Source organism: Schistocerca serialis, chromosome 6 (assembly GCF_023864345.2).
Source record: "Schistocerca serialis cubense isolate TAMUIC-IGC-003099 chromosome 6, iqSchSeri2.2, whole genome shotgun sequence".
NCBI classification, from domain to species: Eukaryota; Metazoa; Arthropoda; class Insecta; order Orthoptera; family Acrididae; genus Schistocerca; species Schistocerca serialis.
This window is the reverse complement of record NC_064643.1, coordinates 698,696,561-698,721,855: the sequence shown is the minus strand read 5'-3', so window position 1 is coordinate 698,721,855 and position 25,295 is coordinate 698,696,561. Positions and strand designations below refer to the sequence as shown.

The 25,295-nt window shown below is 43.1% G+C and overlaps 1 protein-coding gene across 1 annotated transcript in view; it reads left to right on the top strand.

Annotated features, from left to right (window-relative positions):
- Positions 1 to 25,295, top strand: part of LOC126485037 (lachesin-like) — an 897,349-nt gene that overhangs the window by 666,058 nt on the left and 205,996 nt on the right. The window contains exon 6 of the mRNA XM_050108642.1: positions 24,529 to 24,825. Coding sequence (XP_049964599.1) covers positions 24,529 to 24,825 — 297 coding nt within the window. The remainder of the gene's footprint in view (positions 1 to 24,528; positions 24,826 to 25,295) is intronic.

Sequence of the window (25,295 nt, the reverse complement as noted above, 5' to 3'; positions counted from 1 at the left end):
AGAAGTGCTCACAGTTCTTTGGGTATCCCTCTTAGAGCGCATGTCTACTAGACTTTTTTGCATCGAATGATCGTTCCTGTCATATCCCGGAATACTGACCGCTCCTCCTGAGGTGCCCTGTGCACCTACGCGATTTGATATATGGGGTGGGCAGCAATTTACCACTGTTTGCTGATGTGACTGTAGCGTACTGTATAGTGTTGTCTTTGAGTGACTATAGGAAGATACAAGACGACTTGGACAGTATTTCCCTTTGGTGAGACGAATGGCAACTTGCTCTAAATGTCAAATAATGCAATTTAATGTTGATGAATAGGAAAATCGACTATTGTTAGTGGTGTGCTGCTTGACGCAGTGGCGCCGGTTAAATATCTAGGCGTAACTCCGCAAAGTGATATGGAATAAAACGACCAAGTAAGGTCGGATGTAGCGAAAGCGACTGGCCGAGTTCGCTTTACTGGGGGAATTTTAAGAGAGTATAGCTCATCTATAAAGGAGGCTAGTACAGAAGACTCTAGTTCAAATGATTCAAATGGCTCTGAGCGTTATGGGACTTAGCATCTGAGGTCATCAGTCCCCAGGAACTTAGAACTACTTAAACCTAACCAACCTAAGGACATCACACACATCCATGCCCGAGGCAGGATTCGAACCTGCGACAGTAGCAGTTGCGCGGTTCCGGCCAGAAAAGACTCTAGTGCGGCCCATTCTTGAGTACTGCTCAGGTGCTGGGGACAGCAACCAGTCGGACTAAATGAAGACATCGAAGCATTTCGGAAGCTTGCTGTTTCGGTTACCAGTAGGTTCGGTCAGCATGTGACTATTACGGTAATGCTAACTGAACTCAAACAGGAATCCACGGTGGGATAAAGACGTTGTTTTCAAAGAAGTCTATTGATGAAGTTTGGATAACTGGCACATGCAACTGATTGCTAAACGATTCCACTGTCTTCAACGTACATCTCGCCTAAGGACCGGAGAAGGGCCGGCCGGAGTGGCCGTGCGGTTCTAGGCGCTACAGTCTGGAACCGAGCGAAGTTAAGTCGCATAGTGCTCAGAGCCATTTTAACCATTTGAACCGGAGAAGGTAAGAGAAACCAGGAATGGTACGGAAGAATTTAAACTGTCGTTTTTCTTTCTCTCAACTTACGAGTGGAACAGCAAATGGAATGACTAAGAGTGGTACAATGTGCCATGGATTCCATGGAGTTTGCGATGTAGAAGTAGCTTTAAATCCAAGTAAATTTGCAAGAATAATTAGTTCGTGGATAAAGTTTAAAGAACATTGTCACTATTTCGAATTTCGTAAAGTTATTTTTCAAGCATTCGATACTGGCTTCGATGCTCACTGTCCTGGAGAGGGTAACAGCTTTGTTAACGTCTGTACGGACTAAAGAGGGCGCCATGTCCTTCTTCCCCTTTTCACCCATAATTACAAGCGCGTACTCTTTCCGTCGTACCAGCTGCTACTGTACATCTGAATATCTATTTACTTTGCTGTAAGAGAGCTTGCTTATACAATTACTGAAAGCTGCCACGAAACTCCCTGAACATTTTTCTATGTTGGTCTATGCATTGGAATCTTACATTCATGTTTCGGTTGAAGTTTCTGCATCACATAAGTCGGAAATTATGGTTCAAATGGCTCTGAGCACTATGGGACTTAACAGCTGAAGTCGTCAGTCCCCTAGAACTTAGAACTACCTAAACCTAACAAACCTAAGGACATCACAGACATCCATGCCCGAGGCAGGATTAGAACCTGCGGCCGTAGCAGTCAAGCGGTTCCAGACTAAAACGCGCCTAGAACCGCTCGGCCACAACGGCCGGCTCGGAAATAATGTTCGCTTTAAAATCTGTGACTGTAACTAAATATATCGATAGTGCAATTTTAGACACTGTGCAGTTTTTATCGTCTGAAGTGCAAATTAATGGCTATGTCAGTCAGAGGTGATCGCGTTCTGTATCCCATGGCTTCGCACACTTATCAACTGTGCGACAATGTTCCGCTGAAAATTTCCAAATTCGTTTTGTTTGTTTTTTGGTATGCTTCAGCAGAAGTACAACTCAATGTCAGTTCCGAGGTACGGCTTCAGAAGATGAACATTTTCGACACGGGTAGTCCTAACATAAGAGCTCAGAATAACGAATGAGTTAAATGGTTTACAAAATTTTGATACACTTGGATGCGGATAAAAGACTTCGAGATTTGGATGAGGAACTTGCGGATCCCATCATGTTCTTTTTCGTGTGTCTTTGTCACGCTTCGGCGCAACGGCGGCATGGTCATTAAAGGACTTGGCATAGTTACACTGAAGCGCCAAAGAATCTGGTATAAGCATGCGTTTTCAAATACAGAGATATGTAAACAGACATAACACCGCGCAGCGGTCGGCAACGCCTATATCACACAATAAGTGATTGGTGCAGTTGTTAGATCGGTTACTGCTGCTACAATGGCAGGTTATCAAGATTTAAGTGAAATTGAACGAGGTGTTTCAGTCGGCGTCCGAGCGATGGGACGCAGCATCTCCGAGGTAGCGATGAAGTGGGGATTTTCCCGTACGATCATTTCATGAGTGTATCGTGAATATCACGAAACCGGTAAACCAACAAATCTTCGAGTTCGCTGCGATCGGAAAAAGATCCTACAAGAACGTGACCAACGATGACTGAAGAGAATCGTTCACGGCGACAAAAATTCAACTCTCCTGCAGATTGCTGCAGATTTTAATGCTGGGCCATCAACAAGTGTCAGCGTGCGAACCATTCAACCAAACATCATCCATATGGGCTTTTGGAGTAGAAGGCCACACGTGCAACCTTGATCACTGCACGACACCAAGCTTTACGCCTCGTCTGGGCCCGTCAACACCGACACTGGACTGTTGAAGAGTGGAAACATGTTGCCTAGTTGGACGAGTCTCGTTTCAAATTGTATCGAGCGGATCGACACGTACGGGTATCGAGACAATCTCATGAATCCATGGACCCTGCATGTCAGCAGGGGACTCTTCAAGCTGGTGGAGGCTCTGTCATGGTGTAGTTCGTGTGCAGTTGGGTGATATTGGACTCCTTATATGCCTGTATGAGTTTGACAGGTGATTCGTACGTAAGCATACTGTCTGATCAGCTGCATCCATGCATGTCCATTGTGCATTCCGACGGACTTGGGCAATTCCAGCAGGACAATGCAACACTCTACACGTGCAGAATTGCTACATGTTGGCTCCAGGAACACTGTTCTGAGGTTAAACACTTCCGCTGGCCACCAAACTCTGCACACATGAACATTATTGAGCATATCTAGGATGCCTTGCAAAGTGCTGTTCAGAATAGATCTCCAACCCCTCATACTCTTATTGATTTAGGGACAGACCTGCCGGATTCATAGTATCAATTCCCTTCACCTCTGCTTGGGACATTAGTCGAGTCGATGCTACTCCGTGTGGAGCATTTCTGCGGGCTCGCTGGGCCCTTCACGATATTAGTCAAGTGTACCAGTTTCTTTGGCTCTTCCGTGTAGTTTAAGGGATGGTTAAGGGGTGGCCGGACGACCTTTCTTTCGCCAATGCAGCTCCCCATCCCTTCCCTTCCCCCTCCCTGGACGTAATGTGCGCACTCTGTGTGCGTGTAGTGTTCTTCATGTGAAAGTGACCGGAAGTTTTCTAATAGTTCGCCAGTCGCGAAACTGAGGCGGCGTGGGTACTAAGCCGGTGTTCGCCTTGTGGGATGTGGGGAAACCACCTAAAAACCACATCCAGTCGCACCGGTCACCAACCCTTGCCGATAACCCGCTGGGCGGATTCCATCCGATTTCGGTGCCCCTCCCTGGCCAGCAAGCGTTGCTTTTCAACGTATGGGCGTACGAGCTGGTTAACTAGCGGATACGGTACGAATATGAATCTATTTTCTTTCTTCCGAGCAAATATGTACATCTAGCTGATTCTGTTTAGGCCGTAAGCTTTGCCAATTACACACCTATGGCTGCCGTAGCTTCTTTATTGGATCGAAATTTCTTTCAGCAATAAATGTCTCTACATATAGAAATATTTTATTATTATTATTATTATTATTATTCGTTACAGTCAACTTTGGACTACGCTAAGCATCAGTCATTTCTTGTGCTTTTTCTTGCGTTCTTCCCAGTACTTCTTCATTTTTTCTGAGTGGGCTTCTTTACGTTCTTGCGACCAGGTTGTTCCCGTCTTCTTTGATTGCGTTCGGTCTTTGAATCCCTGTATTTTGTTGATGGCATTCCTATATTCCATTCTGTTGTAAACTGTCTCTGGTATAATGTTCATTTCTGCAATGTCTTCTTTTACTTCTTTCAGCCAGTTAATTTGTGTCTTTCTGCTTTCCATGTATTCCAGGATTTTCTTTGCCGTTCTTTCTGGTGCCATTCTTTTGACATGCCCATAGAAACTCAGTCTTCTCTTTTTAAAGGATGTTGTCAGTTTTTCAATTTTCTCGTATAACTCTTTATTGGATCGCAATTTATAATCTTGTCCATCCTTTTTAGGTCCTAAGATCTTTCTCAGTATTTTTCTCTCTTTTATTTCCAATTTCTCCAACAGACGTTTTCTGTTCAGTGGGATGCATTCAATCGCATACAAACTTTCTGGTTTTATTACCGCATTGTAGTGCCTGAGCTTGGCATTGATGGAGATCGACTTTTTATTGTATACATTTCGGCATAGCTGGTATGCCGTTTCCATCTTTATTGCTCTTTCCTGTAGTGAAACATTTGGTAACCCTGTCGGTGTAATCCATTCCCCTAGATACTTAAATTTATGAACTCTCTTAATTATTCCATATTTAGTTTGCAATGTCTGTGTTGGGTCTGTTTTGTCCTGTATCATCAGTTCTGTCTTTTCATACGATATTTGTAGACCTGTCTTCTCAGCGATCTCATGCAGCATTTCTATCTGAATCTTTGCTGTTTCGATGTCATCTGCCAATATTGCCATGTCATCAGCAAATGCCAGACATTCAATTTTTGTTTTATTTCTTCCTAACGTTATCCCATTTTTCACTCCAGCTTCTGCCATCTTCTTTCTCCATTCCCTGACCACTTTTTCAAGGACAATGTTAAACAACAGTGGGGAGAGCCCATCCCCTTGTCTAACACCTGTTCCAATTACAAACGGTTGTGACAATCTACCCAAAAACTTCACTTGCGATTTTGTTCCCGTAAGGGTTTCCTGGATTAGACTTCTGCTTTTATCATCAATCCCAAATTCTTCTAATGTGTTAATCAGGGTTGGTCTATCAATAGAATCATATGCTTTTTTGAAGTCTATGAATGTAATTACTAGATTTTTCGATGTGCGTGCGCGAAGTTGTATTATGGAGAGTAGACTGAATATCTGTTCACTGCATGATCTTCCTTTTCTAAACCCAGCCTGATATTCACCCAGTTCTTTCTCTACCTGATTTTCAATCCTGTTTTGTAGTGCCTTGGATAGGATCTTATAGGCCACTGATAACAATGAGATACCTAGAAATATTTTATATAGTAATGAAGTTTTAATGATCACACCGATAAGATCAAGATGTGAGCGCGAAAAGTAGTGTTGATGGTAGTTCACCTCTCCATTTTCACCCTTCAATGCGACATACCCTCTAAGACAAAAATAAATGATGCACCACGAAGGAAGTATCCGAATGCAACCAAAATTGCTAGATGCTGTGTGCGTGTATAGAGATACCGATGACTATAGTTTCAGACAAACTGGGCGATTTACTCAACAGAAAGAGCTTCACAAATTGAGGAAGTCAATAACGCGTTGGTCCACATTCGGCCCTTATGCAAACAGTTATTCGGCTTGTCATTGATTGATAGAGTTGTTGAATGTCCTCCTCAGAGATACCGTGACAAATTCTGGCAAATTGGTGCGATAGATCGTCAAAATACCGAGCTGGCTGGAGAGCCCTATCCACGATGCTCCAAACTTTCTCAATTCGGGAGAGATCCGGCGACTTTTCTGGCCAAGGTAGTGTCAGGCAAGCCAGAAAACAAGCAGCAGAAACTCTCACCGTGTGTGTGGGCGGGCTATACCTTCCTGAAATGTAAGACGAGGATGGATTACTATGAATGGCAACAAAACGGAGCGTAGAAAATCATCGACTTACGGCTGCGCTGTAAGGGTATTGTGGATGAGAACCAAAGGGCTTCTGCTGTGAGAAGAAGTGGCACGCCAGACCATCAGTCCTAGCTCTGGGGTCGTGTAAGGGGCGACATGCAGTTTGGTATCCCATCGCTGTCGGCGACGTCTCCACAAACGAATTCGCTGCTCATTGGGGTTCCAATTGAAGCGGAACTCATCACTGAAGCCAATTATACTCTAGTCAATGAGATTCCAGGCCGAAGACGTGTCTGGAGACGCCCTGAGCAGTGATGGCACGCCAGCCTGAATGTTGCCTGCCATATGTCCCGACAATTAGGAGTAATCGGGTAGGGTCTCATTTATTTTCATAGCAAGAACCCCTTTGGTTGCCATCCGTGGCACCATTACAGCACTGCGATATGTCGACGACATTCTACGTCTCGGTATGTTGCCATTCATGGCAAGCCATCCTGAGCTTACATTTCAGCAAGATAATACTCACCCGCTCACGGCTTGAGTTTCTAATGCTTGTGTCCGTGCTTCCAAAACCCTGCCGTGCCCAACAAGGTCGCCGGATCTCTCCCCAAGTGAGAAAGTTTGGAGCATTATGGGCAGGACCCTCGCACCAGCTCGGAATTTTGACGATCTAAAGCGCCAGTTGGATAAAATTTGACATGATGTCCATCAGGAGGGCATACAGCTCTATCAATCAATACGCAGCCGAATAACTGCTTGCATAAGGGCAAGAGGTGGACCAGCGCGTTATTGACTTGCTCTGTTTGTGATCCTACGACTCATCTTAGAATATGGGTTAAAGAGGGGCAAGCCTTTGGTTAGCAGACTTACAGAAGCTTTTGACAATGTTGACAGAAATACTCTCTTTGAACTTCTGATGGAAGCAGGAGTAAAATACCGGGAGCGAAAGGCTATTTACAACTTCTGCGGAAACCAGACGGCAGTTGTAAGAGTAGAGGAGCATGAAGGGAAGCGGTGGTTGAGAATGGAGTGAGACGAGCTTCTAGCCTGTCCCCGATGTTAATCAATATGTACACTGAGCAGACAGTAAAGCAAACCAAAACAAAACATTGAGTAGTGACTGAAGTTCAGAGAGAAGAAATAAAAAGTTTGAAGCATAACGATGACATTTTAATTCTGCCACAGATAGCGAAAGACTTGGAAGAGCAGTTGAACAGAATAGACAGTGTCTTGAAAGGATGATATAAGATGAATATCGGTAAAAGCAGAACGGGAATAAAGGAATGTAGTCGAATAAAATAAGGTAATTAGATTAGGAAACGAGGCAGATCAGTAGATGGTTTTGGTATTAGGATCGCAAAACAAATTGTGATGGTCGAAGTAGAGAGAATATAAAATGAAAACTGATAATGGAAAGAAAAGATTTGTTAATGTCGAACATAGACTCACCTGTTACTAAGTATTTTCTAAAAGTATTTGTATGGAGTATAGACATGTATGGAAGAGAAACATGGACGATAAACATGTTAGACGACAAGAGAATGAAAGCTTTGGAACGTGGTGATACAGAAGAATGCTGAAGAATGGATGGGTAGCTCACATAAGTAATGAAGAGATATTCATATCTACTTTACATTACAAGAAATAAAAATTACGTTATATGGGTCTATCTTTTTGAATAACCCAGTACTTTCAGGAAGACTATACACCATGTCGTTGCTCCCGACATGTACAGGAAACATATGAGGATAAATTCGAGGACATCAAGGTGTTTATACACACTGGCGAAGCGAACACAAGATCCGAGATGGGCGCCGAGTGTGATACAGAGGTATATCTCTATCACAAAGAATAGTTATTTAACAGTAAATAGTGTTCAGTTTAAATTTATTTTGTTTTTTATGCTCATTCTTCCCACGAAATAGAATATTCGGCATTCGTAAAAGCCAGTGGTTTTTGGAAAAAGAGAAATCTACGAGAAATCTCGACAGCAGCAACGTAGGCAGAAATTTTACGTATTACAAACATCGAAAATTCTGTTAAAATTTACTTAATAGTGTAACAAGACTGTTACTAGTTGAACTAAAGTCTACTCTCCCTTTAAAAGTGCAATTAAAGGCTTCTAAATCTTATTTGTGAACACTTTTCGTGTTAGTTACTAGTTAGACAGATAGTGATGAGGTATTGAACAGAATGGGGGAGATAAGACGTTTGTACCACAACTCGACTAAAAGAAGGGATCAGTTCATAGGACATATCTGAGACAACAAAGGATCAGAAATTTAGTGTTAGAGTGAAGTGTGAGGAGTAAAACTAAGAGAGGGAGGCCAAGGGATCAATAGAGTAAGGAGATGCACAACAGTGTAGGTGTAGTAGTTATTCGTAGATGAATATGCTTGCACAGGATAGAGTAGCATGGGAAGCTGCATCAAATCAGTCTTCGGACTTCCTGTACACCTTACTCATGAATGAATCATCCAGTTTTTCTGAAATTGTGATCATTCATTTGGCTGTACATGTACAGCACATGTACCGATTTACATCCTATAATTACTTCGTGATGCCTCTTTTTGGTCTTACAGTGTACCACTCGAAACCATGAATGATTTGATTGTCAACTTGGTTACAGAAATCTGCATTCTGGCAGTTCCGGAAACGTTCCAACCTGAAAATCATATCGTCACCATTCTGGAAATCACTGCCACGCAATGGTTTTTTCATCCCAAGAAAGAGGAAGAAGTCACTGGACACTATGTTCGGGAATGAGTGGGACAAGGCAAAATTTGGTAGCCCACGGAAGCTACGTGTGTGACGATATCCCGTGCATGACTGTGAGAGGTAGCTAGCATTCTTGGAACATGGCGAGTGGCGACTTTCGTTACGGTCAAAATGACGTGCAAGATGTTCAAAACTGATACGTTACTGACTTACATCTTGTCCACTGCCGCCTCAATTGTGAGACACTTGTTTTCGAACACCGGAGCTTCTACATCCCTTACGATTCCGTAATTCTTGCAGTGAGATGATCCGCCATTTCGTTCTTCTCATCAAAGTCGTTTGAGCACACTACGCCACCTAGCAACTGTGTTTTATTAGGGTAAATTTATGCCGGTCATTTCTAGCAACTACGCAGCGACTGTTGTAGCGCTGTTCCTCTTCAAATGCAGGAAACCAGTTACCACACGGCACCCCACCGCATCAAAGTTTTGCACTACTTTCGTTTGGCTTTACATTTACATTTACATTTATACTCCGCAAGCCACCCAACGGTGTGTGGCGGAGGGCACTTTACGTGCCACTGTCATTACCTCCCTTTCCTGTTCCAGTCGCGTATGGTTCGCGGGAAGAACGACTGTCTGAAAGCCTCCGTGCGCGCTCTAATCTCTCTAATTTTACATTCGTGATCTCCTCGGGAGGTATAAGTAGGCGGAAGCAATATATTCGATACCTCATCCAGAAACGCACCCTCTCGAAACCTGGCGAGCAATCTACACCGCGCTGCAGAGCGCCTCTCTTGCAGAGTCTGCCACTTGAGTTTATTAAACATCTCCGTAACGCTATCACGGTTACCAAATAACCCTGTGACGAAACGCGCCGCTCTTCTTTGGAACTTCTCTATCTCCTCCGTCAAACCGATCTGGTACGGATCCCACACTGATGAGCAATACTCAAGTATAGGTCGAACGAGTGTTTTGTAAGCCACCTCCTTTGTTGATGGACTACATTTTCTAAGCACTCTCCCAATGAATCTCAACCTGGTACCCGCCTTACAAACAATTAATTTTATATGATCATTCCGCTTCAAATCGTTCCACACGCATACTCCCAGATATTTTACAGAAGTAACTGCTACCAGTGTTTGTTCCGCTATCATATAATCATACAATAAAGAATCCTTCTTTCTAGCGGCGTGTGACGGTACTGTTGTGCGGTGACGTCTTTGTGCATCGTGACTGCAGACATATAACTCCAAATAAGTTTAAATTTAACTAGGTAACTAGTTTTTGGAGGCGATAATTAAAAAGTTATGACCACCGTTGCTCCGTGCAACTTGTTGGTTTTTTTTCAGGCTAAACTGGACTGGACTGAAACTGGCTTCGTATTCTAACTTCGTGTGTGTCTCTACTGTGATCCTGAACAATGTAATGGTTTTGATTACGTAAACACTGTGTGCTAAAAAATTCGCCGAATGAATCTGAAATTGTACAACTATATTTGAAATGGCTTTTTCCAAATGAAATAGAAAACCTAAAAAAGCAATACTAAATAAGCTGTCCCGTGAAATTCTGTATTGTGTACTGCAGTGAACAGTGCTACAATAAGTGACAACAGAGTGCTTGACTTGTAGTTCCAATACACAAAGCTAACAGAATAAAAATTCTTCATAAAATTACAAACTGCATTTTGGAAGAATAGATGTCCAAAATGCTTCCATTGAAACCGCCGTGTAAATTTACGTATGCAAACTGTCTAAAGTTCTAAACACTAAACGACACACACACACACACACACACACACACACACACACACACACACACACACACACACACATACACATGCACGCACGTACGAATGTAACGTTGTTCTGTGGGAATGAGGTTACCTGTGGTAATGAAAACTTGGTACTGCTCTAAAGTGGTGGGCTTTAAAATGTAGCGCAGGAGCAAACCAACTAAAGAAAAGGAAGCCTTGCACAACTATAATGCAAACAGGTGAACCTATGCAGAGCAGATTATGCTTTACTTTTCGCCACTGTGTTCGGCGAAGTGCAATGCAGCATCACATAATTACGGAACAAAATTTTCGTGACAAGACGGTGGGAGGTACTGCATTTATTGACTGACTGAAAAGAGACTACAAAACCTATAGTATAAAATTCGGGTGCCTTAACAATTACAATCGTCTTTACAAAAATCACTTCTTATTAAAAAAAAATATTACTCTGCCAAGAAATTAGGTTACGAAAAAGGTAAATGAGTGGTAAAGTTGTAGCTTCTGAATGCAAGTCACGTGAACAGATAATTTTGCTTCGTCACGATTCAACGGTCCAACTAACTAACCCGAAGCAATAAAGATAAATGCTAAAACTATGAGTTTTTAAACACATTATGAATTACGCACAAGCAAGCAATGAAACATGTAACCCGTCTTTACATATATGTTTCCTCTTTGTTTTTTTTTTTTAAAAAAAAGAAAGAAAGAAAGCTAAAACTTATTCGAACTGGCCATGAACGATTCCAATATTTCATATAAATCACTAATTCTCTTTTTAAAGCACAAAAATTAAATAAGAGAATAGTAAGAGCCAATGGAATATAGAATTATATGCAAAGTATCTAGGCGCTTTATTCAAAGAGTTTCTAACGAACGTCCGTTTTGATTAATAATTATTATATTAACACAACGCACGTATTTTTAACATCTTTCGCGTCTGTTAGTCTCCTCCATTTGTGAATCTTTGGCAGCAGGGTGCCTTTGTGTTCGAGATTTTAGTGTCCAAGTTGTTTTGAATATTCCTGACTTTTACTTTCATCCGCCACTGCATGAAATAGTTACCTCACTTAAACAGGGTTAATTAAAAGGAAATTTCTTTGACTTTCGATTTGAACATTTTTTATCGGTCCCAAGTATGAACATCCTTCATAGTAAATTATATCAAATAAACTGCGTTGAATTAACCCTGTGACCTCTAAAGGAATTAAATCGGTGTACGTGTGCTACGCAAAATCAAAGATATCAATTCGTTATGAAACACGAAGCGGCCGGCTAGTAACTGTTAATGTGCATGTTCAGCAACCGATAAACAACGCCGCTAGCTGATGGTAGTAATTTGAATTCAAACTTACTGACTGCAGTGAAAGATAGAATTGTGTCGCCTGGCTTTCACGTATCTCGACGAGGTGAAGAATAACGGCTGGGCATAGAAAAAGGACATTACACCTTCGCTGGTCGTGGAAGTACCAGGAAGCAGCGATAGGGGGCGTCAGAAGTGACAACATTACCTGAAAATCTTCGCAATTCTCAATTTTGTCTTTACAAAATTATGTTTACAACTTCTCAGTAGCTTGACTAACACCTGACTCTCGCACTCACTTCATTCTGAATTCTCGCTGGGAATGACAATGCGACTCAAACCGAAGATCGCACTGTTTGTGCGCAGGACCGTGTGAAGTAACATTTTGAGTATTGAAGACTTTGAAAAATATCCATCGTTAAGGTATGAAGTGTGATATATCCAATGAAAATAGATTGTCTTTCATTGCATACCAAAACTAAGGTGTAAAGCCTACAGCTGCTAGGTCTCCCAAATATCCACCTACAGCTTTCACAAAGTCATCATTGGATTCCAAATATCTCCTAGCAACAAATTGCGTTACATTTGGAAATAGCATTATGTGTATGGGTGCCATCACCTCAGGTTTTCAATAGAGAATTTTGTGGGGGGGGGGGGGGGGGGGAGGGGCCTCTAACTCATAGCATTTTAGGAAATAAATCTTCCACAGCTACACTGTATTTGTTTATTTATTAAGTCACAACTAGCTTTAAGGCTGAAGCCCCATTATCAGTTGCTCATTCTCCTTGTACCAAGACCTAAGTTCGTATTGTGTTTCCTGACTCCTAGAGAAGGCTGATTGAACCCTTGACTGAGGCACCTCGGCCGTGAAACCAGTTGTGGCAAAATATACAGGGTGAGTCACTAACTATTGCCACCTAGAATAACTCCGGAAGTAAGATAGTAGCTAAAAGTTTGTGGGACAAATGTTGCATGGGACAACGGGGGCCATCATATGACGTTGGCTTTTTGTTGTCCCACAAACTTTTCTGCTTCTATCATACTTCTGGAGTTATTCTTGGCATAAAGAAATATTGTGTAGCTGTGGAAAAGTGATTTACTGTATAGCAGAAGTGCTTTTTACAATTGGTATTTCACGTCAAATAGATTTGTGACCAGATGGACTGTCCTGATGAAATATCACTTTATGTTCTTTCCTTATCCCGTACCCTTCTCACTATCTTCTTTCCGCTTGCATAGTTTAAATTCGTGCTTAACCGGGACTTGGACCCGAACTTCATGCTTATCCCGGTCAATCGCCTTAACAAATAGAACACCTGAGCACCTCTCCAGCACTGACACCGACCTTCATCGTCACGAGGCTCGATTCATGATGTGTCACGTACCTTCAGTTGTCACTACATATTTACTATGTTGCAAGTTCAGCTTTTCTGTAGGGCTTGCAGCCATATTATTCAACTCGTTGTATCTTCATTGCTTTCATCCTCATTAACTCATTCATTTTTTTCTCATTGCATTTCAGTTCATAGTTTTCATCGTTATTAATGTACATTTCAACCTCAGGCCATCAAGTGATGTAATGCTATATGTAATGACAGAATAATATTTTTTGTAGTTATGAAACGAAAAAATACGGATTTGACACACATTTTAACAGTGCAGTATTTTAACGGTTCTGTACTATGATCGTAGGTGTTAACAAAGTATATATAGCTTATTAGAGGTGATGTTGCATTTCATTGTTATTGTTTTACTTTGATTTTTATCTATGGTCGCTTTTCGTATTGTCGTATTATGTTAACAAAGTTTTCGAGACAGTGTTCATGTTCATCCACACGAAATTCTAAACATCGTAGTAAAGAACTGTCAAAATATTGAACTGTCAAAACATTTGTCAAAAATGTACTTTTAGAGTTCGTAATTACAAAAAATATAATACTTACCATGACATGATAGAAATAATTTACTACAGATGCACTATGGTCGCCATTTCCAACTAGACGAAAGTACCAATGCAAATGTGAACATAAAAAATCCACAATTTACGTAAGGATAAACTTACCAATGTTATTTTCTCAGGTCACTTGATAATTACAGTGAGCCTAAACAGGGCTGTCGTGTAAAACATGTAATTAAAATATTTAGTAAAAAAAGACATCATAACATTTTTACCAGATGGCCGATGCAGTATGCGTAGTCTCTGTAAATGCAAAGAATTCAATAGTTTTTTGTTACACACTTTGCAACGTAGTAAAATGAGAAGTATCCCTGATATATGACGGAAATAAATAGCCATGAGCTTCCCGATAGACGAAAACAACTTCGCCTTTGAAACTTCCTCACAGATTAAAATTGCATGTCAAAGTGAGACCCTAACAGCAGTCAAATGTTCAAATGTGTGTGAAATCTTATGGAACTTAACTGCTAAGGTCGTCAGTCCCAAAGCTTACACACTACTTAACCTAAATTATCCTAAGGACAAACACACACACCCATGCCCGAGGGAGGACTCGAACCTCCTCCGGGGCCAACCGCATAGTCCATAACTGCAGCGCCTTCGACCGCTCAGCTAATCCCGCGCGGCGAACTGCAGTCTTGCTGTACGGGATGATGCCCTCACTTAGTGAACTGCCGTCACGACTCACGACCCACGCTCACAGCCTCTCGGTGCAGGAGGAAATTTTCAAAAGATGGAGACCAACGATTTTTTTCGTTTTTTTCCTTTTTTTACCCATTACTTTCGCTGCTGGTACGTTACTGGTGTCAGGTTTTGGACGTTTGTCTTACTCGCAGAAACACAGCCGGCCGCTGTGGCCTACAGCCTGAAACACTGTATTCTGGAGTTTCTAGGAATTTCCGTATGTATTATTCGATAGGGAGGTAAGCCCACGTTTGGCTTTCGACACCAATTTCTTCACTGTTCAAAATGAAGCAGCAGATTCCTGATACACGTTCACCAAATTTGATCGCATTTCTCTCGGTGACATACAACCCATGTGAGAGAAGTTTAGAGAGCACTGATATTTCAGTTTATACCTTTCAACGAAACACACAACATGATGACATTTAAAAGCCAAGATGTAGGTAAACAGATAAAATAAGGTCATTGGTGTCAATATCACCTCTGTTCAGGGCAGAGAAACTTCCTTCCTACCCTCTTAAACCAAAAAAACAAGACGAACATTCATCGACTGTGCAACTGGAGAAGCGATACGATCTTACCTATAAAAAGACAGAGTCCTGACCGATAGGAACGCTAGAGCAGGTCATTCTGTCTGTTTATTAGTCATATTATACACCAAGTACAGAAATGAAAGTGTAGATTAGGGATTAACGTCCAGCCAGGGACGACGTCATGAGAAACCAAGCATAAGCTTGTATTGATGGAGAATGAAGATGTAAATAAACATTCTCCTTTCAAGAAAACTGTCCTGCCGTTTGCCTTAAGACACGGAGAACCAAAGTGTCGTTGGTTAGATGAGGATTTAAACCCTGAATCCTCGTAATTTTACTTCATTGCCTTACGTAGCCACTGATTTACAGAATGAAAATCCGCTTCAGTTGCTACTGTTTTTTAAATTTATTCCGCGACTAGTTTTGAAGCTTAATGCTTCATCTCCAGGTGTTACCAAATAACTATGAAAACATAAACATGTAGCAGTAGGGCCAAACAGTCATTGGCGATCACACCCACGTCAAAGAAACGCAGGGGAGAGTAGGATTGGGAATTACAGCGCCTAGAGAGCCTATATAGGGAGAGCCGCCATGTTTTTACCAGACTGCGCGCGGGATGTGCAATTAGGTAGCGACGCAAGCAGAAAGCTAGCCACATCACGAGTAAAATAAGGCAGGTGTTTGATGCATGAGACCGAAGCTGATCTTCTAGCTTAATACTCGGTACATGATTAAAACAAATGCCATTCGTCTATATTTATATAGGCCTAATAAATATGTGAGCAGATGGAAGTATCGTGAAGCAGTGTGTATGTCTGCCGAATTTCAAAAGCTGTATTTTATGATGCTATACAAACATTGACAACTGATTAATGGGAAAAAGAAGTTTCATTTAATGTATCTCAGAGTACATGATGCTATTTCAGATTTTTCCGTGCGGATATTCATCGCTGAAATTAGTAAACTCTTGTCTCTTTCCGTCCCCACGTAATGCACTTTAAGTGTGTGTCGATCTTACAACATTTTCTTATGTTGGCATAACATGTCATTCTGTACACAATTTTAGGAACTCTATACCTCAGAAAGTCGGAAAATATCAATACTTAGGTACTCTACTGAAACAGCAGAAAGCAATTCAAAATAGGTAACTGAATATTCACACCATAATTACAATTTACAGGAATGTGAGCAGCCAAGACTACAGAGCCAAGTGCGAGTCGCCAGTAGGAAGTACGTAGACTTAGGGTTCCGCATACATGTTAAAACACGCCGTGTTGCATGAATTGTCACTCTAGAACCATTAAAATTCTAGAAAATAACGTTCAAAAAAACCTGGATCGCGCCGCATTCGGTCTCACGACCTTTCAATTACAAAGTTAAAACTCTACCCATGTCTTACAAAGCCACGATAGTATTACTGTAGTGTTCATATACTTTTACTTTCATGGAGACGATGTAAAAAAGATTGTTCTGTAATTTTTTAATTTCGTTTTGTAGGCTTTATAAGCACATAGAAAGAAGCTGATTGTACGACACACAAAGAAACCAAACGCGCTTTCTAACAGTTTCTTCACTTCTTGAGAAAACGAGCATCTGCACTTCGGTTTTGGCACCCGACAGCGGAGCAACCAGGCATTCCTCTTGACTGTCCTTGATGATTTTGTAATTCATATTATCAGTGACGCTCAGTAGATCACTTTAAATAAAAATATTGCCTCTAAATTTGCTGTGAAATTCTAAAAGTATCGTAATAAATCCGATCAACAGAGTGACTGTAAGGTAATTTACGTAAATATAACCGGCAGAGAACATGCAAAAGTCCTTCAATATTACCGTATTACAGCCTGCACATAATTGTACAATGGAATTGGTGTTCGAAGCGTTGAAGAGAACCAATGGTACAGAATCACACACAGTATTTACTTATACTAGTACCAAGTCAGCGTCAGTTTGGTAAAAACATGGCGTCCTCGGCTCTTAGCCAATCAGCGATGCTATCACCATTGGCCACTCTCTCCCTCTCTCACAGCGCCCACCTGGTCAGCACTACACAGAATTGTCCAAATTTTTATTCATCAAATGTAAGTGAATGTGAGTAGGTCTGCTAAAGAAGGTGACGCAATGGTGCCACTCACAGCAAGGAAGGAGACACATGGCTGCTACTCTGCCTTCTCGTACACTTGTAACTCACGGTACATAACAATCTGCAGTGACGGTTTTGACTCTAGACCAGACACGAAATTATATTAGTCTGATTGGAGGAGGAGAGTAAGTACCGGACTAACTATCTTCTTTCATTTTCTTACGACAGTAATAAAAAAATTTCCATACACAGTTACTGGTTTCGACACGGCAGCTCATTCTTCATCATGAGCCAAAATGCGAGAAGATTTGAATGCAGGACGCCGGTATCTGGAGCGAAGGAGCTACAGAGGGTTGAGGTCGCGACTCTGGGCAGGCCAGTCCGCTTCAGGGACGTTATTGTGCCCAACCTGTTGCCTCACAGATTCCGCATTGTGGCCGAGCGCATTGTCATGCTGATCGGCATCGTCTGCGTATTGTTCGTCTAATGTATGCCGCACACAATGCTGAAAATATGTCGATATCCTTCCGGATGTAGCGTCTTATTAAGCCGTTAAGGGGACTGTACTCTAGCCACTAGAAACCCCCCCCCCCCCCCCCCCGCCGCTCCCCGTACCGTAACACCCACTCCTCCATACTTTAATGATGGCAGGTAACATTATCCTAACCGAGACGTATCCATCAGACTGTCACAGGATACACAGTGAATTGTCACTCAAAGTCACTGGTTTCCAGCCATAGACTGTCCAGTGGCATCCATATTTATGCTACCTCAAGCATCACTTTGCAACGATTATAGATATGTGAGGCTAATGAGAAACTGCTCGAACACTGTACTCGCTTATTTTTCACTCTTTTTTCACAGTCATTGTGCCCCGCTGGACTGAGGAGTGATTCCTTCCCCAAGACGTTTTATACTTTCGCGTCCGCCTTTTGTGACGTCTCGCTGTCAATAATTCAGTACGTAGGGGTATCCGGAAACTTTTGATAATATAGTACAGATAGTTACTTGTCACATTTTGAGGGTTCTATAACGATTGATGTAGCATCATCTTAGATATTTACAGACAGTCTAATGACGATCAATGGTTGGTGACAACTGCTAACGCATTTTGAAATGATTTTTCGATTTATCTCGGTATAAAGTAGAAGCAGGTGTTGAACACATTTTTTGAATTTCGAAATGAAACAGTTGTCCGCTGTGTGCTTAATTTTGAGGTACACTGTAGGTAAAACATTTTCATCTGCAGGCAGTGTTATGCGCAAAGATCTCATTATTCACATTTTTGTACGAGGTGCATTTATGTTCTAAGGCCTCCGATTTTTTTTCTAATTAACTACTCACCTGAAATCGATGAAACTGGCGTTACTTCTCGACGTAATCGCCCTGCAGACGTACACATTTTTCACGACGCTGACGCCATGATTCCATGGCAGCGGCGAAGGCTTCTTTAGGAGTCTGTTTTGACCACTGGAAAATCGCTGAGGCAATAGCAGCACGGCTGGTGAATGTGCGCCCACAGAGAGTGTCTTTCATTGTTGGAAAAAGCCAAAAGTCACTTGGAGCCAGGTCAGGTGAGTAGGGAGCATGAGGAATCACTTCAAAGTTGTATCACGAAGAAACTGTTGCATAAGGTTAGCTCGATGTGCGGGTGCGTTGTCTTGGTGAAACAGCACACGCGCAGCCCTTCCCGGACGTGTTTGTTGCAGTGCAGGAAGGAATTTGTTCTTCAAAACATTTTCGTAGGATGCACCTGTTACCGTAGTGCCCTTTGGAACGCAATGGGTAAGGATTACGCCCTCGCTGTCCCAGAACATGGACACCATCATTTTTTCAGCACTGGCAGTTACCCGAAATTTTTTTGGTGGCGGTGAATCTGTGTGCTTCCATTGAGCTGACTGGCGCTCTGTTTCTGGATTGAAAAATGGCATCCACATCTCATCCATTGTCACAACCGACGAAAAGAAAGTCCCATTCATGCTGTCGTTGCGCGTCAACATTGCTTGGCAACATGCCACATGGGCAGCCATGTCGTCGTCCGTCAGCATTCGTGGCACCCACCTGGATGACACTTTTCGCATTTTCAGGTCGTCATGCAGGATTGTGTGCACAGAATCCACAGAAATGCCAACTCTGGAGGCGATCTGTTGAACAGTCATTCGGCGATCCCCCAAAACAATTCTCTCCACTTTCTCGATATATGTCGTCAGACCAGCTTGTGCGAGCCTGAGGTTGTTTCGGTTTGTTGTCACACGAGGTTCTGCCTTCATTAAACTGTCGCACCCACGGACGCACTTTCGACACATCCATAACTGCATCACCACATGTCTCCTTCAACTGTCGATGAATTTCAATTGGTTTCACACCACGCAAATTCAGAAAACGAACGAATGCACACTGTTCAAGTAAGGAAAACGTCGCCATTTTAAGTATTTAAAACAGTTCTCATTCTCGCCGCTGGCGGTAAAATTCCATCTGCCGTACGGTGCTGCCATCTCTGTGACGTATTGACAATGAACGCAGCGGCCTCATTTTAAAACAATGCGCATGTTTCTATCTCTTTCCAGCCCGGAGAAAAAAAAATCGGAGGCCTTAGAACTTGAATGCACCTCGTATATGTCTCGTGTATTAATAAGATTGGCGATTAACTTTTGAGTGCCATTTTATCTTAGAATAAATTTTGCTGTCTCTCAGTGTCGCTATAGTTCAGCAATTATGGATATGAGTCTCGCTGAATTTTAGTTTCCCCACATCTCAGTCGCTGCTTCTCAGTTTCATTACATTCTGTAATGTAACCATTTCACCTGTAATAATCTGCCTTCGGTTGCTGCACCTTCGTCGAATCTGGCTGTAAGTTTGTTATATAGAAGTAGGCTAGTTTAAATAATGTGGTCTACAAGAGATTTGCAGCTCACACACTTTAATCGCACATTAATCTTGAATAACCGACAGTTTATGGCCAGATCGAGTCTCATCCGTCATAATATATGCACAGATAAACAGTTAGCCACAGACTACACTCAATTGATGCCCTATAATATGATTGTTCGGGTGTAGTAGCCTAACACAAAAATAACACAAAAGTTCTTCACGTGTGACAAACACAGTCACTGGCTAAAGTTCTTAAATCACTGTCCTTCCAAGTAGACAGTCATATCGAAACGAACGCACTGTGCACAGTAAGTATAAACTTCACAGTCCAATGCCATTGACACAGTTTGCATTATTGGAGTTTGGAATAATCTATAATAATAATTACACATTCATTGTCCAGTAAATCGTTTAAGAATTAAAAGAATGATTTTCTGGCTGCGAAATTTAGATGAAACTTGGCATATTTTTCGACTTGTCATCTGTGCTAACATATCTGCTGCATATTTCTTCGTTTGGCGGACACAGATGTTGCCCCTTTCAAACTCACCGAAAACTCACTTAAAATGGCTTCTGATGAGTTCCTTTTATACGATTTCTGTAATTATAGCTACGTTAAACTGTTGTTGCTTATGGTATTTCCAAAACTCACAATTAACGATATACTTTTCTGAGTAACTGAATAGTGAGAGATAATCGTTTTAACTAGTACTTTGAGGAAAAATAACAGTTTCTCCTGAAATACGCTGGCTAGTTCACCTAAATGGAGAATTCTGTTTCAGTAATAATATTTTTACTTAGGATGTTAATTATCCTGAAACTAAATGTTTTCGTCATTACTTGTAGTGATACTTACCTTGCATATAAAATATACTTTCTCAGGAAGACAGTAATGGGATACAGCATGACGACATCTAAAATAACTGGTATTTTGTAATTATCACAGTTGTTACGTAAACTAGTCACGCCAATGGATTATAATTAACCAAAATAATGTAGCAGATAATAAGGTTAGATTGGCTAAGCCTTAAGTTAATATACACTCCTGGAAATGGAAAAAAGAACACATTGACACCGGTGTGTCAGACCCACCATACTTGCTCCAGACACTGCGAGAGGGCTGTACAAGCAATGATCACACGCACGGCACAGCGGACACACCAGGAACCGCGATGTTGGCCGTCGAATGGCGCTAGCTGCGCAGCATTTGTGCACCGCCGCCGTCAGTGTCAGCCAGTTTGCCGTGGCATACGGAGCTCCATCGCAGTCTTTAACACTGGTAGCATGCCGCGACAGCGTGGACGTGAACCGTATGTGCAGTTGACGGACTTTGAGCGAGGGCGTATAGTGGGCATGCCGGAGGCCGGGTGGACGTACCGCCGAATTGCTCAACACGTGGGGCGTGAGGTCTCCACAGTACATCGATGTTGTCGCCAGTGGTCGGCGGAAGGTGCACGTGCCCGTCGACCTGGGACCGGACCGCAGCGACGCACGGCTGCACGCCAAGACCGTAGGATCCTACGCAGTGCCGTAGGGGACCGCACCGCCACTTCCCAGCAAATTAGGGACACTGTTGCTCCTGGGGTATCGGCGAGGACCATTCGCAACCGTCTCCATGAAGCCGGGCTACGGTCCCGCACACCGTTACGCCGTCTTCCGCTCACGCCCCAACATCGTGCAGCCCTCCTCCAGTGGTGTCGCGACAGGCGTGAATGGAGGGACGAATGGAGACGTGTCGTCTTCAGCGATGAGAGTCGCTTCTGCCTTGGTGCCAATGATGGTCGTATGCGTGTTTGGCGCCGTGCAGGTGAGCGCCACAATCAGGACTGCATACGACCGAGGCACACAGGGCCAACACCCGGCATCATGGTGTGGGGAGCGATCTCCTACACTGGCCGTACACCACTAGTGATCGTCGAGGGGACACTGAATAGTGCACGGTACATCCAAACCGTCATCGAACCCATCGTTCTACCATTCCTAGACCGGCCAGGGAACTTGCTGTTCCAACAGGACAATGCACGTCCGCATGTATCCCGTGCCACCCAACGTGCTCTAGAAGGTGTAAGTCAACTACCCTGGCCAGCAAGATCTCCGGATCTGTCCCCCGTTGAGCATGTTTGGGACTGGATGAAGCGTCGTCTCACGCGGTCTGCACGTCCAGCACGAACGCTGGTCCAACTGAGGCGCCAGGTGGAAATGGCATGGCAAGCCGTTCCACAGGACTACATCGAGCATCTCTACGATCGTCTCCATGGGAGAATAGCAGCCTGCATTGCTGCGAAAGGTGGATATTCACTGTACTAGTGCCGACATTGTGCATGCTCTGTTGCCTGTGTCTATGTGCCTGTGGTTCTGTCAGTGTGATCATGTGATGTATCTGACCCCAGGAATGTGTCAATAAAGTTTCCCCTTCCTGGGACAATGAATTCACGGTGTTCTTATTTCAATTTCCAGGAGTGTATTTAAGATTTTTGGTAATGTACGCATGCTTTATAAATGGTCATGTCGAAGATATCTGCAAAAAAGAAACATTATTTTGGGAGAAGAAAAACATAATATCTGGAAGGAATCCAAATGCTTTGTTACAATCTCACAAGGAAACATCAACTAAACCTTATATTGTAAGGAGAAGAAAGTACACTTGCATTATATCAGTTCCGGCAATCGATCCCGTTAGAAAGTTTGGGCCCTAATTCTGATAGCAAACAATTATGTCCATTTGAGAGTACAGCTGTTTAACTTCACGTGTACCAGTTGTTTCTAATTCTGTGTACCTTACTGCAGCTGCCTGATGCCCGACGAATAAACACAGGCAGTGCAGATTTATTATAAAATTAAGTCAACAATTTTTGATTTACAATATAATCATGCCAATCTCGTTGGAGAAAAACTCAAGGCGTTGAAAAATAATTCAAGGCGTTTTTCCAGAGAGGCAGAAGTATGCCGTTGTCAAACCCCTATTTAAGATAGATTATAAGAGAGATGTCAACGACGACCGAGCTCTTACACTGCTTGACACTGGACTCGCATTCGGGAGGACGACGGTTCAATCCCGCGTCCGGCCATCCTGATTTAGGTTTTCCGTGATTTCCCTGAATCGCTCCAGGTAAATGCTGGAATGGTTCCTCTGAAAGGGCGCGGCCGACTTCCTACCCTGTCCTTCCCTAATCCGATGAGATCGATGACCTCGCTGTTTGGTCTCTTCCCCCAAAAAACCAACCAACCATCTTACACTGCTTGTATCATTTTCCAAACTTTTTGAGAAGGAGTAGTATCTCACATAATCAAGAATAATATCCACAGCACAAGTTTAAAAGCTTTACTTTAAAAAGGTCAAAACTCTGTACAATAAAAATTGTGCCCAAACTTTCGTGCGGGACCCATTGCTGAGGCTATAAATAAATTTGGACAGCATTGTCTGTGCACTGCAGCGATCTGGTACTATATTTAGGTTAAAATTAGCAGTTGAAATCGAAATAATATTTATTTATTTACTAGTCTCGGCTTATGTTAAAACCATCTTCAGAATAACTTATGTTCTTTGAGTAGGGTCCGCCTGTAGCAAAACTCAATTTTGCTTTTTGTCCTAGACAAGTTTTACTGCAGTTGCAGCAATGAAACATGTCTGGGACAAAAACCAAAATTGTGTTTTGCTAAAGACGGACCCCACTCAAAGAATATATGTTACTGTTAAAGCAAACACAGACAAAAGAATGAGATTTTCACTCTGCAGCGAAGTGTGCGCTGATATGAAACTTGCTGGCAGCTTAAAACTGTGTGCCGGACCGAGACTCGAACTCGGGACCTTTGGCTTTCGCGGGCAAAGTATGGAAGGTAGGAGACGAGGTACTGGCAGAAGTAAAGCTGTGAGGACGGGACGTGAGTCGTGCTTGGGTAGCTCAGTTGGTAGAGCACTTGCCCGCGAAAGGCAAAGGTCCCGAGTTCGAGTCTCGGTCCGGCACACAGTTTTAATCTGCCAGCAAGTTTCACAGACAAAAGAGCTTCAACATCAAGATGATCATCTATAGAGCTTTTGGTCCCGAATGGCTGGTGCTAGCGGGTCCTCGGTTTTCTCCTGATACCGTGATCGCACACTGGGTGGCGAGACGGAGGAGCCGCCAGCACCAGCCATAGGGGGCCAAAAATACTGAAGATGGTTTTAACATAAGGAAACTCGTACATAAATAAATATTATTGCGATCTCGACTGTTGACCTAGAGAGTTTTCGGGCTATTATCTTGCAAGTTGGCCTCTTCCTCCTCACGATATGAGGCCTAGTTGTTGATGCCTCCGCCGGCCGGGGTGGCCGAGCGGTTCTAGGCGCTACAGTCTGGAACCGCACGACCGCTACGGTCGCAGGGTCGAATCCTGCCTCGGGCATGAATGTGTGTGATGTCCTTAGATTAGTTAGGTTTAAGTAGTTCTAAGTTCTAGGGGACTGATGACCTCAGAAGTTAAGTCCCATAGTGCTCAGAGCCATTTGAACCATTTGTTAATATGTGTGTCGTGTGTTGCAGTCCCGCCGATGCTGTGGATCCCGCACCAGCTGGTGGGCGCGCCCCTGGGCTACAGCGTGACGCTGGAGTGCTTCACCGAGGCGCACCCCACCTCGCTCAACTACTGGACTCGCGAGGACGGCAACATGATCCACGACTCGGCGGGCAAGTACAGCATCTCCAACACGGCCGGGTCGCCCGCCTACAAGACGCACATGCGGCTCTCCATCATGAACATCCGCGAGGCCGACTACGGCACGTACAAGTGCGTCGCCAAGAACCCTCGCGGCGAGACGGACGGCACCATCCGGCTATACAGTGAGTGGGCGCTGCTGCGCCGCGCTCCAGCCAAAGCTCGCGCTCTAGCCACGCTTACCTCCACCAGGACCAGAGCAACGCGAGGGGGCCTCTCCTTATACTTGCAGTGTAACAGCTTCACAATTACTTTAACACGGAGAGAGAGTTGTAACAAGTTATTTCCACCTGAAAAGTATTTACACTGTAAGGCAAAAATAAGGTGTACCACGAACCAATAATCCAAATGGCACGGAGATTGCTAGATGAACAGACAGACAAATGATTACAATTTCAAATAATTTGAATGATTTATTAAAGAGAAATGAGCTCCACAAATTCAGCAAGTGGATAACACACTGATCCACCTCTGGCCCTCATCCTCGAAATCCCGAGCTGCTTGGAGTTCCAGGCCGTAATGTTCCAAGCATTCTCAACTGGGGAGAGACCCAGCGACGTTGTTGGCCAAGATGGTGACTGGCACGCCCGAAGAT